General features: G+C 40.2%; 1 protein-coding gene across 4 annotated transcripts in view; it reads right to left on the bottom strand.

Moving 5' to 3' along the window:
• cntn3a.1 (contactin 3a, tandem duplicate 1) overlaps window positions 1–14933 on the bottom strand; it is a 66454-nt gene that overhangs the window by 7094 nt on the left and 44427 nt on the right. For all 4 annotated transcript variants that reach the window (XR_009713712.1, XM_061272258.1, XM_061272262.1 and 1 more), the window contains exons 11-15: window positions 12520–12670; window positions 5875–6002; window positions 3450–3625; window positions 2042–2159; window positions 110–268 (exon numbers count right to left, since the gene is read on the bottom strand). Coding sequence is in view for 3 of the 4 variants with exons in the window: in XM_061272258.1 (XP_061128242.1) it covers window positions 110–268; window positions 2042–2159; window positions 3450–3625; window positions 5875–6002; window positions 12520–12670 (732 nt within the window). In the remaining variant the exon portion in view is untranslated. The remainder of the gene's footprint in view (window positions 1–109; window positions 269–2041; window positions 2160–3449; window positions 3626–5874; window positions 6003–12519; window positions 12671–14933) is intronic.

Here is a 14933-nt window from a genome sequence, read left to right as displayed (position 1 = left end):
CCAAATTACCTTTCATCAAAACTCTGAAGAATCCACATTGGAGCTGTCACTGAAGTATTTACTCATTTCATATGTATATTTTAAAATCCTTTAGATGTAAGCAACCTACCAGTGGAAACGGCTTGCCACCCGAGCGAAAAAAGTGACCTGGCCTGGATGGTATAGCTGAGAATGGGGCTGTGGTTGTCCATCCCAGGTCCCCAGGTCAAGAGTGCCGTGGTCTCTGTCACCTGAGTCACTTGACAGTCCACAGGGGGCCCTGGAGGACCTAGACGCCAGGGTGTGAAATTATTTTCCAAAGGGGCAATGTGAGGAACTGGAGTTGCTGTTGAGGGCCAACATTTTAAATGTATTAATTGTGTGTAAAGCTGTAAATTGTATTGCTTCAATAAGCTGCTACTGCGTGTATGTTGTTATACTATACTATGTTGTATGTTGTATAATGTGACAAACGTAGAGTTTTTTTCCACTACTAATTTTAATATTAACCTTAGATGGCAGAAAATACTAAAGATAGATTTCCCCTTCTCCCAATCGTTAGCAGGGCACACAGAGATAAACAAAGATCCGCACTCGGACTCACACCTACAGACCATTTGGAGTGCTCAATAAGCCTTCCATGCATGTTTTGGGGATGTGGGAGAAAACCGGAATTCCCGGAGGAAACCCATGCAGGCATTGCTTCTCTTGTTTAGGAGAGAAACATTGTTATAGACCGTACGTGTTACTCTGTACGGGGAGAACATGTAAACTCCACACAGGGAGGGACAATATTATATTATATTATATTATATTATATTATATTATATTATATTATATTATATTATATTATATTATATTATATTATATTATATTATATTATATTATATTATATTATATTATATTATATTATATTATATTATATTCCCGCATCAAAAGTCTACAGTTAGTACAAAATGCCGCTGCAAGGCTGCTCTCTCGGACAAGAAAATTTGATCACATTACCCCAATACTAGCCAACTTACATTGGCTTCCGGTCCATTTAAGATGTGACTTCAAGGTTCTTCTATTAACCTATAAATCGCTGCATGGCTTAGCGCCTTCATATCTCGTCGACCTAGTTGTTCCTTATGTTCCGTCTCGTAACCTTCGTTCGCAAAACGCTACCCTTTTAGCGACACCGAGGGCTAAGAAAATGTCTGCAGGCTCTAGAGCATTTTCTATTCGGGCTCCAGAGCTTTGGAATGCCCTACCAATGGATATTAGGACTGCTACCTCAGTAGAAACATTTAAGACACGTTTAAAGACACATTTCTATGACATGGCCTTTAACTAACCTGCAGTGGCCGATTCGGCTGGAGTTTGTTTTCTCTCCCTCTCCACCCCCTCCCTCCCCCCTCCCCGGCCGGGGAGGTGGTTAGGTGGTACCCATGCTGACAGCGGCTATCTGGATTCTCGTGGCCAATTCAGGATAGGGGAACTGCAGCTCAACCTCCTCGAAGAGCACTGCCAGGACAATTGAGGGCTCCTTTCGGCAGCCCTCTGCTGTGACATGGACATCCACTTTTTATTTAATTGATTTTCATGTTGTATCATTTGTGCCCTCTCTGCATCCATTTCAACCTGGTGATCCTGAAAGGGGGATCCTTCCATCTGTGGTCCCTTCTCAAGGTTTCTCATTTTCCCCCTGCTAGGGGTTTTTAAGTTTTTCCTTGCCCTTTTGGGAGCTTAAGATCAGGGGATGCTTTGAGAATAATTGTCAATTTCTGTCTATGTGAAGCCCTTTGAGACTGCTTGTGATTTAGGGCTATACAAATAAACTTGACTTGACTTGACTTGATATTATATTATATTGAGAGCTCTCATCAATTGTGCAGTATCTGACTCGTTTAAGAAAAGAGAAAAAAGCTGACTTGAAACGAGGAAGAAAAATTCAAATGTAAAAATGACTGATTTTCTCTGAATTAAAAGTTTTCTCTTTCTTTTACAATACTGTGTGTGCTTCTAAATTCTACACAATTTGAATATATTGGCATAGAGTATGTGATACGTCTTATCTTACCTCTGACCACCATATCAGTGGCAATAGAGACACTGTCCACCTTGGTCTGAACTGCACATGTGTATTTCCCAGCATGCCTGAGCTGAATATTGCGGATCATTATGTCCCCGGCCGAGCGCTGTCAAAACATTTCAGGTTAATTTATTTCAATAAAATAGCAGATTTTCTTGGTATTCACTTCATGAGTGAGATCCGTGGTAGTGAATCCAATGGCGTAACCTCAGGGAGACAGTCGTGCTTTGCAGTTATTTCCAATTTTTGTTTTAAGATTTCTTTCAATCATATCTATCCTTTGATTTATTCAACTTTTCTGCACAAAGGTCTCTCAATGCCAAATGCATTCTACCTTCAAAATGTATGTGCCCAGGTGTATGTATATGATAGTCATTCTCGGGAAATAGATCAAAACTAGTATAAGTTTACAAGTTCTACGGTGTCTCATACAGTGGCAACATTCTGTCACTGATTGAACGAAAACAAATGTGCCCGACTGTCACCAAAATTTGTTTGGCCATGCATAAAAATATAAAAATAATAATCTGACAATATGAGAACAACATTTGGTAATATTTTGGAAGATAGTCACGTTGGAAGTGTTACCTCGTTAATATATACATACATATGCATAATATCGCTTCTGCTATGACTGTCTTCAAAAATATTGCAAGTATGTACAGCATGTTTATTCTAATATTTTTGTTTTTCTAAAAACAAAAAGTACAGATAAAATTAGTGTTTAACTACAGGATCATTGTAGTATCGTTAACATTAAAACGCTCTCCATCCTTACTCTTGACTGACCAATAGTCGTCATGGAGCTTGCTAATTATCCTACACTCGCTATGCAGTATTTTTCACAGCATGTTAGTGATCTGAATGCAGTGGGGTCAAGAGATTAAATAAACTGCAGGGCAGGAGACATTATTAGGCTACTATTGCCCATGATCATGTTGAGTGCAAGATAAAAATAAATAGGGAATGATCAAGCACATCATAATTGCTTCTCTTGTTTAGGAGAGAAACATTGTTATAGATGATCAACTAATATGCTTGGCTGCACACTGCATAATGACTTAACTACTTGCTGCTCTTGTCGATGGAGGATAATATTACCAGCTCAACGAGCAACCACAGAGCCCTTAACACTTATCTGTATGTTTCTTATAAGCAAACAATGAATAGGTTGCTCCCTGATGTATAGGATAAATTAACCTGTAAACTGAATTGGTGGAGCTTTCTTTTACATACAATGAAGACCAACTCTCCCATGAGTCTCTTTAAACTAGTTAAGTAAGAAGTGTGCGGTTAAAGATATTTGCTGTATATGATAGCGCAAGCCTTACCATTCCTGTGTGTGAGGGATTTTATTTGTATGTGGCTGTGTTACTTTCAGAGCTATAACACTTACCCCACCAACTCTTTCAAAATAAGCTCCAGCGCTGCCAAAGTGGATGAGCTGCTCATTGAAGAACCATGTGAACTTGAGATCCAGCGAGGGGTCATGATAAACCTGGCATGGCAGCACTATGCTTTCCCCCACCGTCACATCTAGATGACCGGCCGGGCTTGTGATCACAGTTGGCTCTGGAAACATGGAGCACTGGTTGAAAAATTGCTAAGCAATAAGTTCTCCCTTTATTCATGAATCACACACTTTTTGCATGACTTTTTGAGTATGGGTCTATATTATCCTATGACTTTTCTTCTTTATGTTCCATAAACATTTAACTGTAAATGGAAAAAAATACAACTCATTCTTGTTTTCTTTTAGTCCTGGTCCACATATTCACCCAACTCAGAATAAATTGTATTTGGTCTGTCAGTGAGCAAATATTGTACCTCTTATGTGGGTTGCATAAATTACAACACATTCCAATGTCACTATACTGCTGCAGTGGCAAAGAAAAATAAACTCGGCCTGAAATGCAATTTAAGTCTGTGTCAACACTTTTTGGGTTAGCATTTTACTTTTCTCCAGCTACGGGATCTTTATTCTGTCTCATATGGGTTCTCGTTTAATACACAAAATAGATAATGGAGCAAAGGTTGAGAGTCCGGTGAGCAGTGAATTATACATGCATGTCATAAGTATTCTAGTAGACAGAGGAGTAAAGCTCTGTCAAGACAAGGCAAGTTGTTTATCTGGTCGCGGCTAAAGAGAACTGTCTGGTCGTCGTGGTGCATTGTAGGTGAGTCTGGGCAACGTTTCAACATTGGATGCAAAACGAGTGAAACTTTCTGCCCGTTGATAGCAGAGCTGTCACGCTCGTTTCTTGTTATGACTGCGGGGGAAATCGCAAATTGGCTTCCTCATTCACAACATACAGTATTCCCCTGCACACGATAATCCTCATTCGGAACAGTTCTGTTTTTATAGCTCTGAAGCGGCTTCTTTTACAACCTAGATTTTAATATTTCCATCAGAATTAGCATAGAAATTGCTGCAAATTTTGTGGGTATGCCTCAATATGCTCATACTGATCAAGTAGAGCCTAAATGCTATGTCTGCAGTTTAATTTCCCATTAAGAAGGAATACAAAGCATGACATGAATTCCAGATGGAAGAATAATTCACACTCTGAAAACCAAGGTACACAACAATTAGATATATTAAAGTAGGATTGAGCTCTGGAGGCAGAAAGCAAGATTTGTTTGTATAATTCACACTATTTGTTGCAATGATCCCTTTACTAAAATAAACCACAAAGACATAGTCTGATGAGAAAAAAGTTGTCTGTAGTTTTAACTAGTGAATGTCAAAATTCCCATTTAAACGAACGCACCAGTGCAATTCCAGCAGCAATTCCCTCTCCCTCTCTAGCAGAGGCATGCGACCCAGTACAACGAAGAGGTAATATAGCAATAATTATTTATGAAAAAACATTCAGGCTGATCATTGAAAAAGACACAATGTAAAAGTGATACTGTATTTGAAAAATTACGAGCTTAAAATTCTAATTTATAAATATAAACACACAGATCATCCATATGTTACCACAACTTGTACATAGAAAGAAAAGAACTGGGGATGTGGGAATGAATAGTTGGGTTTCTAGCAAATGTATTTGCAATTCAAAGTAGATGTGAAGAGGAATCACCAAAGGCCACTCTAATAGAGCACTGTTGTCAACTCGGCTCTTTAAAATGACCCCAAGATCTTACTGCACAGCAGAGGAGTGTTATTTAGAAGGTTTTAAAAAGAAAAGCCATTGTCCAGAAAAATAAACGAAACACTAAGGCAAACAAATGCAATCAGCTTTTAGCTTCTTGCAACTAATTGGACTGCACAAAGTAATTTAAAAGGCCATGGCATATACATGGGCACCTTAGTTGAAGTGTGTGACTTTAGTGTGATTTAAAGCGCAACAACAATGACTGCTGATTGTCGAGGATATCTTGCACATCAGCTGCTTTCATTTTATTGTATTTATACGTTTGTAATTGCTTTATAATTTTAGCTGCTCGTCACTGATATGTGACAGGAAAACAGAAATACCAAGTGTTCTCTTTGAATTAAGACTTTTATTCAATGTCGCCATAGCATTTTGTGGCAATGAAGTGTGGTCTTTCAAGTCTGCAAGCAAAACGAAGAAATGGTAAAGATGTTTCTCTCTTTTTTTGCTTCTGTTCAGATTGGTGATCTAATTCTTTTTCATTCAAGTGTGTTATGTTAAAAGTGAAGGAAGATTAATAATCCATCCACCCAAATTCTATTGCACTTGCCCTCATTAGGGTCAGGAAAGCTGGAGCTATCCCATCTAACTTTAGGCGAGAAGTCTGGTTGTCAGTCACTCACCAGGCAATGATTAATCCAACAAAACAGAAGTTCTTACCTTTAACCAAAAGGCTACCGGCGCTGCTTGCTACGCCAAACTGGTTTCTGGCTACGCACGTATACAGACCGGCATCCATTTTAGAGACATTGGATATGCGAAGACTCCCATTATCCAGCACAGTAACTCTGCGGAAAACAATGCGCACACAGACACATACAGTTTATACAAAGTTTATAAGGCGTATCTGATTAAGACCGTTGACAGCATCAGTGTTGGTTTAAGGAAATTAAATGGAAATTTAGCCCGGCTTGCGCCAACCTGCATGGTCATGCCGCTGAAATGAACAAGCCCACTATCCTAAAGCGTTTTAAATTGAGCCTGGTGTTTATCTCAGCAAAATTTAATTGGCTCCCTGCGCTGCAGTGTGACATAGGCAGGACTTCAGCACTAAGTGCCACAGTTTGATTTCGCTGCACTGTGACTTCATAAGAACAGTACACTTTATGGGAAGATCTACTCATACCGTGTAAACTGTACTTAAATTGCTAATATTTAAATTCTGACTCCCTAAGGCATATATACACAAATTGATGCCAAATGCATGCACTCACCCTGTATGCAGTATGATAATCATAAATTAAACTTGTTCCAGTCCAACACTTCCACTGTATACTTGTATTATAAATCTCACACTGCCGTTAATCATAAAAATAAATTGTCAAATCTTATTGTGTAAAGCCATGAATGAAAAAATTCTCCGGGTAGAATTCTCTCAATTGCCGTGTCTCTTGTGTTGCTGTTGCATTTATGAATATTAACGACTTAAAGCTGAGAAAAGCACAGTCAGACAAAAGATAAATATCGCCTTCACCAGTTATTGAAATTGATTCAATTATTCCTCATAAATGTCAGTGAAATCTCAGGAGGAACAAAGTCGACCCGCTTGGCTGCGTGACAATAAAAGAAGGTTGAGCCGCTACAACAGATTGTCCCAGCAAGCGACAACAACAAAGCTTCTCATTTCAAATGTTGCCGTCATCAGTCAAGCCTGGCAGATTTCATCTGACGCAAAAAGTGTGCTTGTGCCGCTTTACCTGTCAACGAGCTGCTGTAGTGAAATATAACCATATATGACGGATGAAAATTCGCCAAGCTAACTCTTGTGCAGTGAAGAGCAGATGCTTCCAATTCCCAGAGATTTGAAGAACAAGTTGATGTCACAGAAACTCTAAGTAATTCTATGGTGCATCAGTTTATCGCTGGCTAATGGGACCCCGTGTGTATGTAAATTACCATGACAGAATTCAATGTACTGGTTTCTTGCTTGCTTTGAACGCAAGTCCCACAATCCCTTGGTACATCTTTGGGATATCCATCCATCCATTTTCCTTACCGATTTTCCCCACGGAGGTCCCGGGCGTGCTGGAGCCTATCCCAGCAGTCATTGAGCAGTAGGCGGGGGACACCCTGAACTGGTTGCCAGCCAATTCGCAGCGCAGACAGAAACAAACAACCATCTGCACTAGCACTCACACCTACGGGCAATTTGGAGTGCTCAATCTTCCTACCAAGCATCTTTTTGGGACGTGGGATGAAAACCGGAGTGCCCAGGGAAAACCCACGCAGGCACGGGGAGAACATGCAAACTCCACACCGGGAGGGCCAGAGGAAGAACCGAACCTGCAACCTCTGAACTGTGAGGCGGACATGCTAACCAGTGTCCATTGTGCTGCCATCATTGAGATATTGTACAAAAAATGTACACTGATTGATTGGAGGGAATTACACAACACCACAATTCTAGGGGAGACATTTTCTAAGGAAGCGTCAGTCCTGACCAGCTAACGGCGTGTAACAATTGGACTGGAAACAACTTGTATCATCATTAGACATGTCCCAATTAGAGAGCTATGAAATTCTTTTTAGAAACATGACACCACATTGAGGCCTACCAGGTGGAGACAGAAACAAAAAGCTGACCTCTGATTTTATTTCTTCAATTTAAAGAAAGACATAGACACGAGCTAAGCAACCTTTAGTGGGGCTGGGAGCACAACGTGGGCACTTGAAAAAAAAAAGATCTTGAAGACTTGCACATGTGGCAAGGATGCAGGACGCTGTAGTTTACACATAGTATTACTATGACAAGCAGGCGAAAGTTTCCTCTGCAGGGTGTCCAGGCTCTCCCTTCGAGCCGCTCACCCTATCTCTGTCATATGGGAGGGACCCAGAGTTTAACACATTTAGAGGAGCCAGATGAGGTGGCTGGAGTGAGGGAAGTTTGAGCTCCCCTGCTGAAGTTGCGACCCGCCTCCAGATAAACTGTAGATGATGGATGGTTGGATGGATATTTTGTGTGTGTATGTTCATTTCCATGTTACTTACATAGCTTTTTACACACATGTTGGGTTTGTACACACTCGGGGTGTTTCAGTTGCTAAGCAAATACAAAGAGTAATCTCACATTTTGTGTGTTTGAAAATACACTATAATATGACCCTGTGGGTACTGTTATGATGTTTCAAAAACGTCTGACCAATATTTGTACACATAGAAAGATCTCTGTGGCAGATGTAGTGGAAAAATGGCTGGAAATGCCTCATTGTAGAATACAATCACCGAGATATGCTGCCTCCAAACACCTCGGTTGTAATGGGAGCATTTTTTAAAAGCATTTCGGTGTCAACATGGCATTGCATTTATTGTGTGCTGCAAACACCTTTTGAAAAAAAACGAAAAATTTATTAAAAAAGACAGCAGGATTTGTTTGGTTGGGAAGGTAAACATAGAGAAATTGGCTGAAAATTACTGGTGTGAATAGTTCTATTGAGAATCAGGGCAAAATCATTTTGTTAGAGTCAGTGAAAAACACACCATCCACTGCAGAGAAAGCAAAAACTACTACTGAGAGACTCATCATGTTCATTTATCATGTAATGCTGTATCAGACTATGATAATCTACAAAGGACAATAATGACCAAAAATAATATGAATGGTCTCTAAAATCTATTCTCCCAAAACCAGCAAAAAAAATCTTTGACAGACATTAATCCCATGACCTTGTTAAAGATGAACACCCTCCAGCAAATAATCACATCTCTTTGAATTATTTATCTAATTATCTGATTTTGGGGTAATGGTTTTATCTCAATTTTTAAAAAGAAGCTGCTACCATAAATTCCTCTGAGCACAGATTTGAGCATTAACATAATCATTGTGGTCCTTACTGAGTAAATTATCAGGGAGCTAAACAACACTTGAGTGCCGCTGGCATGTTCGATGGCAGCAGACAAAGTTGTCTTTTAATCTTTAATCTAAGTCATTTTGTCAGTAAGAGAGGTCGTGCCAATTTAATCAAATTTCTTGCCATCAATTTTTTATCCTGCCTCCTAGCCCCGATTGTACAGCAATTTCCTGAACACATTTGGATGCTTTGAAATTAATTACCCAGCTCAAGATGCCATTTTCTACTCAGTAATGGGGTTATGCCAATATTTCAAACACAACTTACTTAAAATATAGCTGAACACGCCTCTTTATTAATGGATACCTTGCAGGCGGCCTGAAGCCCTCCAAATTGAGCCAAAATGACCAATATTGCCCTAAAGACTTTGGGAATAAAAATACATTGTCCACTTGTACCTGTGGGACAGCAAATTTAATCTTGCAGGCGAACCCAAGGGGTCTTTTGTCGTGGACGGCAACACTGCGTTATGGATATGAGATGTCACACTTGTATGTGGAGTTCTCTCCTCAGCAATCTTGAAAGGGATTATCGAGGATAAGGATGTGTGAAGAGCATTATCTATCTGGAAAGCTTTTACGTTGGTCTCCCTCCTGTCAAATATTGCACTAGCGCAATTAACAGGAGTGGTGATATTTGTGAGGCACATAAAAGATTGAGTAGTGTGATACAGTAAATAGGCACTTTTCAACCTTATTGGTGGGTGTTAAAGTGAGCTAGTGGGTGTAATCGAATAGCTCAGTCTGTCTCTCCATGGTGCAACAAAAAACTATCAGGCTGTAAATAAAAAGAAAACTTAATTTGGACCACTAAAGAAAGATGGCATAGTAAAACTATTTACTACTATGATATTCTGGCAATCTGTTTATTTCATTCTCTGCAATGACATGATGTTTTTTTCATAGGCAGGGCATGAAAAACTGTACTTGCACTATATCTGATGAATTACGCTATTAACCATATTACTATTCTCGAGCATGATTACCAGTATTGTATTACAAATAGTAGTGGCAGTGATCAGGGTTTACATTAAATTCGTTACACACTTTACATTGACCTACAGCTCTCCACATACAGTACACGTAAACGTCAAGGCTATCTTGTTCTATTTGCATTTGCATGCCGTCAGATTAGCGGAATCGCTGCCACAAGATTTTATTTACACATCAGGTTCTGCTTTATTCTTAGCTAGTTTGTACCTCTCTACTCCACATCCTTGAAAACATTATCCCTGAAAGATTAAGTAGGAATTATGGGTATTTTAGTTCTGCCAGTGGGATGGATTACTGCTGTGCTACTGCTGTAATAGTGCTGGTAGAAGCTTCATTTCTGTGCAGTGGAAACTAAAATCTAACGAGCGAGGAAGCAGGGAAAAGGCTTGCGAGAGATGCTGCAATAATGTCAAAGTCTACATTTGGTATGCAACTCACCCACTACAAACCCGAATGGGAAATCTCCCCATTTGGGTGCCATTGCACATGGCCTTATAGCTCCATTTTTCTTTTTATGTTTAAGAGGATGATGAAGCTGCAAGTTGGGTCGATCTTTTCACAGCACAACAAATAATCTTGGTGCTGATGCAGCCGCTCGGTTTCAAATAAAACATCTTAGAGCTGTAACCACTGCGTCATTTGGGCTGGTATTGGTATTACTATCAGACCAGCCTATCAGTTTTCCCAACAAATTGTCTGGCTGGGGTTTCTGAGTTAAGACTTCAACTGCTCCCACACTGTGGTGTGGATAAATATCTGAGGAAAGAAAAATGCTGAACAAGCCGAGCAATTAATCCCGTGTGGAATGACAAAATTGGATTCGATGTATGTTGCAGCAGGTGTGATTTGCCTCCTGCTGGCGCATTCCTGAACGTTGAACACATTCAAACACATAGCAATGAATCACTAACAGATTTGAACACTTTTTGATAAGGGAGGTTTTGACTTGCATTTGACACCATTCCAGGAAGTACAATGGGACACGTTAACAATGTGCATCCTGAAGGTCCCTTGAAGCACCCTCCAAATAAAAAATAAAATAATTGCATTATTATTCAACAATTCACAAAATGCACGCTTTTTGTGCTCATGGTTTTTGGTTCGGTCCGGTACACGCCCAATTACCGTATGTCATGTATAGGTTATAAGTGAAAGTAGTGTATGTTCATTGAATTAATTTGTATTAATTATTTTTATTGTATTCTCATTTAAATTATTTTATTTTGTCTTTCTAGCTATGCTAACGGTGACAGGCATAAAAAATGCTCGTCAATTGGATGCAAAATGTGTATAAAAGTTCAGATTTCACATAGACAAAATAAATTTGTGACAATTAAATTGAGGCAACTATTTTGCATGCATACTTTTTACATTATTTTGCTTGTTATGCTTCATGTTTCAAGCGAGATCAAATAAACGTCAAGTATAAAGTGAATACCATTGCTCAAAACAAATTTGCAGATTCACGGACAATCAAAAGAATCTGCCTCACCCCCGATGACATGCAGGTCGCATATACGTGACCTGGCCGTTCAGATAGCGGCCGCATAACAAAACAACGGATACATATCTATTCTACGACGACATATGAAAGTGTCCTAGGTCGGATGCAAAAAAAAAAAGGGAATTGAGCCGTTCAGACTATCTTCAGATACAGATCGCATACGGACAAAAAAATCCTAATTGAGCTGCAGTGTCAATGTGCGATGATGCACATGCACCACAATTTAAATCCATTTTTAGCCGGGCTAAAGATTGTTGTACTTTCTGCCACCAAATTATTTGGTGCATGTTAGGAGCACGGAAATGAAAATATCCTAGGTCCATCAGAACACAGCGTGGCGTTGTGAGAAAGAAAGCTTGAACCTGCACGGAAATCAAGTTGTGGCCGTTTTTATGCAGAGCACTGTCTATGAAAATAGAGCCCCTTATCGTCCTGTCTTTCCTTGCTCAATGAGGTACTGCATTGATCCATGCAAGCTGATTTCTAATAAGATAAGGTGTCCAGTTGGCTCCCTTGATGCCACATCCACTACTGCAGAAGAAGGCATGTTATTCTGCAGCTTGTCATTGATCTGCCCTTTTGGGGATTGTTTCTATTATGTACGTCTCACTGCCTGCATCATCATCATCTGGCTCGAGTTTGAATAGACGTGCAGAGCTCACATGCTGCTAATGAGCTGATAGATCTAAGAATGGTCAATTACCTTTTTGTAAACAGTGTGGAAGCCAGCCCCAGCCAGACCCTTAGAACAATTAAGTCAAAGAGAAAATGTGGAATCCAAAAGAGAAAAGGGTGGAATGCAAAATTTAAGATATTCAGATTTTACTGTTTGCCGTGGTTTGGTTATTTGCAGTTTGTCAACATGAGAAAAAAGTAGACAAAAGCTAACATGTCCATGAAATTCGCTTCGATAACGATAGCAGTCGACTGTTCAAGACACACTCACAGTGAAACCCAGTACCTGTGGTTGTCTCTCAAGGCTTCTTTTCCTTTCCTCCACGAAATCACACCCCAAGGAGACATCTTGGGCTTGCATTCGATCAGGACATCACCACTCTGTCGCGCCAGAGTTTGGGCCTTCAACAAATTCTGTGAGAAGTCTGGAGCGATGGCTAGATGAGAGTCAAAACAAACAAGAAATTAGATGGTTTCTTCCCACTACTTTAGTGGCATTATAATTTATCCTATTTGTATGTGAAACACTTCCCTATGAATTACGATATGAAATAAGCTATGTAATTGTCTATTTTTTTTAGTAGGTCCCAAAACCCAGTACATTCTGGTGCAAATTAAGCACAAATAATATGGCTGACATTCTAAACATTTATCATACTCTTGCTCTTACAAGCTCCTCCTCATTGCTAACGTCAGCCGTAATTCGACTCAATTTCAGTTTTTACACTTACAACGTACGTAGCTGCTGTGCTATTATATTTTCAAATACTTGTTAATTGTGATATTAATTTGTTGTTCCTATCCCTAACACATTTCGAGTCAAACCTTTGTGAAAAGTGTACTGAACATCTAAGGATTTACTCTGGTCTTTCAAAACTCGGCATCTCATACAAGTCAAGTAATTTGCAGTAACTTCTTCAGCTTTTTAGGTTCTCGCTTCTTGCACAGTGTGCTACTCCACACTTGCCTGTAGTCACAGAGTTACAACAGAGGCGAGGATCAATTCCGTAATGCAGAGGATTTGCACCACGCAGCTCATATTTGCTGTCCATAAACATTGTGCAGAGCAAGTTAGCTTAGTGCCTAGCGTTCGTGAACAGATGGGAAAATGGAAACTCGGGATGATGGGTGATTGTGTGACGTGGACAAGCCGCTTTTTTCTTTTTTTTTTTATCAGCTCAGAGCTGATTCATTAGCGTGACCTATCCACGAGTAGCATGCCACCTCTGATTAATGAGCTTTTGGCGACAAAGAACACTTAAAAAACAACAATGCAGCTTTGGTGATCACAAATCTGCATTGTCTGCGATCAGGATTTCGATCTGAAAACGATAAATCATTCAGTTCTAGTAGGAAGGCTTGAATTACTGCTGCAATGAAGTTAAAGTTAAAGTCCCAATGATCGTCACACACACATCTGGGTGTGGTGAAATTTGTCCTCTGCATTTAACCCATCCCTGTGTGATTTTAATCCATCCCCTGGGGGAGCAGTGAGAAGCAGCAGTGAGAAGCAGCAGTGCCGCGCTCTGGAATCATTTGGTGATCCAACCCCCCAATTCCACCCCTTAATGCTGAGTGCCAAGCAGGGAGGCAATGGGTCCCATTTTTATAGTCTTTGGTATGACCGGCCGGGATTTGAACCCACAACCTTCCAGTCTCAGGGCGGACACTCTACCACTAGGCCACTAAGATGGTCATGAATAGAGAAGCTAGAGCCCCACCAAGGACACTATTAGAGTGAATGAGCATCTAAAAACATACAAATATAGGCCGGCTCTCACACCCCTTTCTCTAACCATAAATGGTTGCTTGTGCAAAAGAAAGACACAATCACATATGCTCACAGAGCCACACACAATCATTTTAAGAGGATATTTAATGTGAAAGAAAGTGGGTTTTCCATTTCCATGCATTTCCCTTAAAATGGACATTATGCATGAAGAATGAGGGCTGTGTAGCAAAATGAAAGAATGCAAAATGAGAGGGAGGTTTCCTTGGTGGTCCTTTAGGCCTCAATTACTGAGGTGACGGTGTGTCATACAGTTTGGTATGCGCTCACGCTCAGCAGAAAGCTCTTGCAAGTCTGCACACAAGCTGGCGCCGGAGACATACACGGTGGTCAGAGAGATTCCAGGATTGGTGTCACTAAAGATATAATTCAAACTGCGAGATCAATGTGGGCCAGAGAATCAATCAGTACATCAATAGAAAGAGTTGAGGCAGGATCACTTGCCTGCCGTAACTCACAATGCCCTCAGCATGCAACAGTTCATGGCAACAAAGAACATTGTCATGCTGTAGCGACTTCCCTACACACCCGACGTGGCTGTGGGTGATTACAAACTATCTTCACGGGAACCCGTTTCAAAGACTAAATGAAATCAAGATCCATGTGACAACGGAGCCGCAGTTTAGCTCTGAAGAATCCTTTAAGGAGGAGGGGATTATGTAGAAAAAGGAAAAAACTGTGTGGATTCAGAATGTCTTTTGTAACACCAGTCCTGGCGTTGTTCGAACACACCTTGCAAGTGAGCGCCTACCAATGCATGTCAGTATGTATCTGCCATACACACTGACATACACTATAATACAAGTTTTGTTTCAGGCATTGCATCACGATTGATTGTTTCAGTGCAGAACACCTGCTTTTTGACACCTAGCTTTTGTCTCTTAGCTGTTGACGAAAGTTAGTAACACAAT

Source organism: Syngnathus typhle, linkage group LG2 (genome assembly GCF_033458585.1).
Source record: "Syngnathus typhle isolate RoL2023-S1 ecotype Sweden linkage group LG2, RoL_Styp_1.0, whole genome shotgun sequence".
NCBI lineage: Eukaryota > Metazoa > Chordata > Actinopteri > Syngnathiformes > Syngnathidae > Syngnathus > Syngnathus typhle.
Note: the sequence above shows the minus strand (reverse complement) of the source record. Positions and strands in the feature narration are given on the sequence as shown.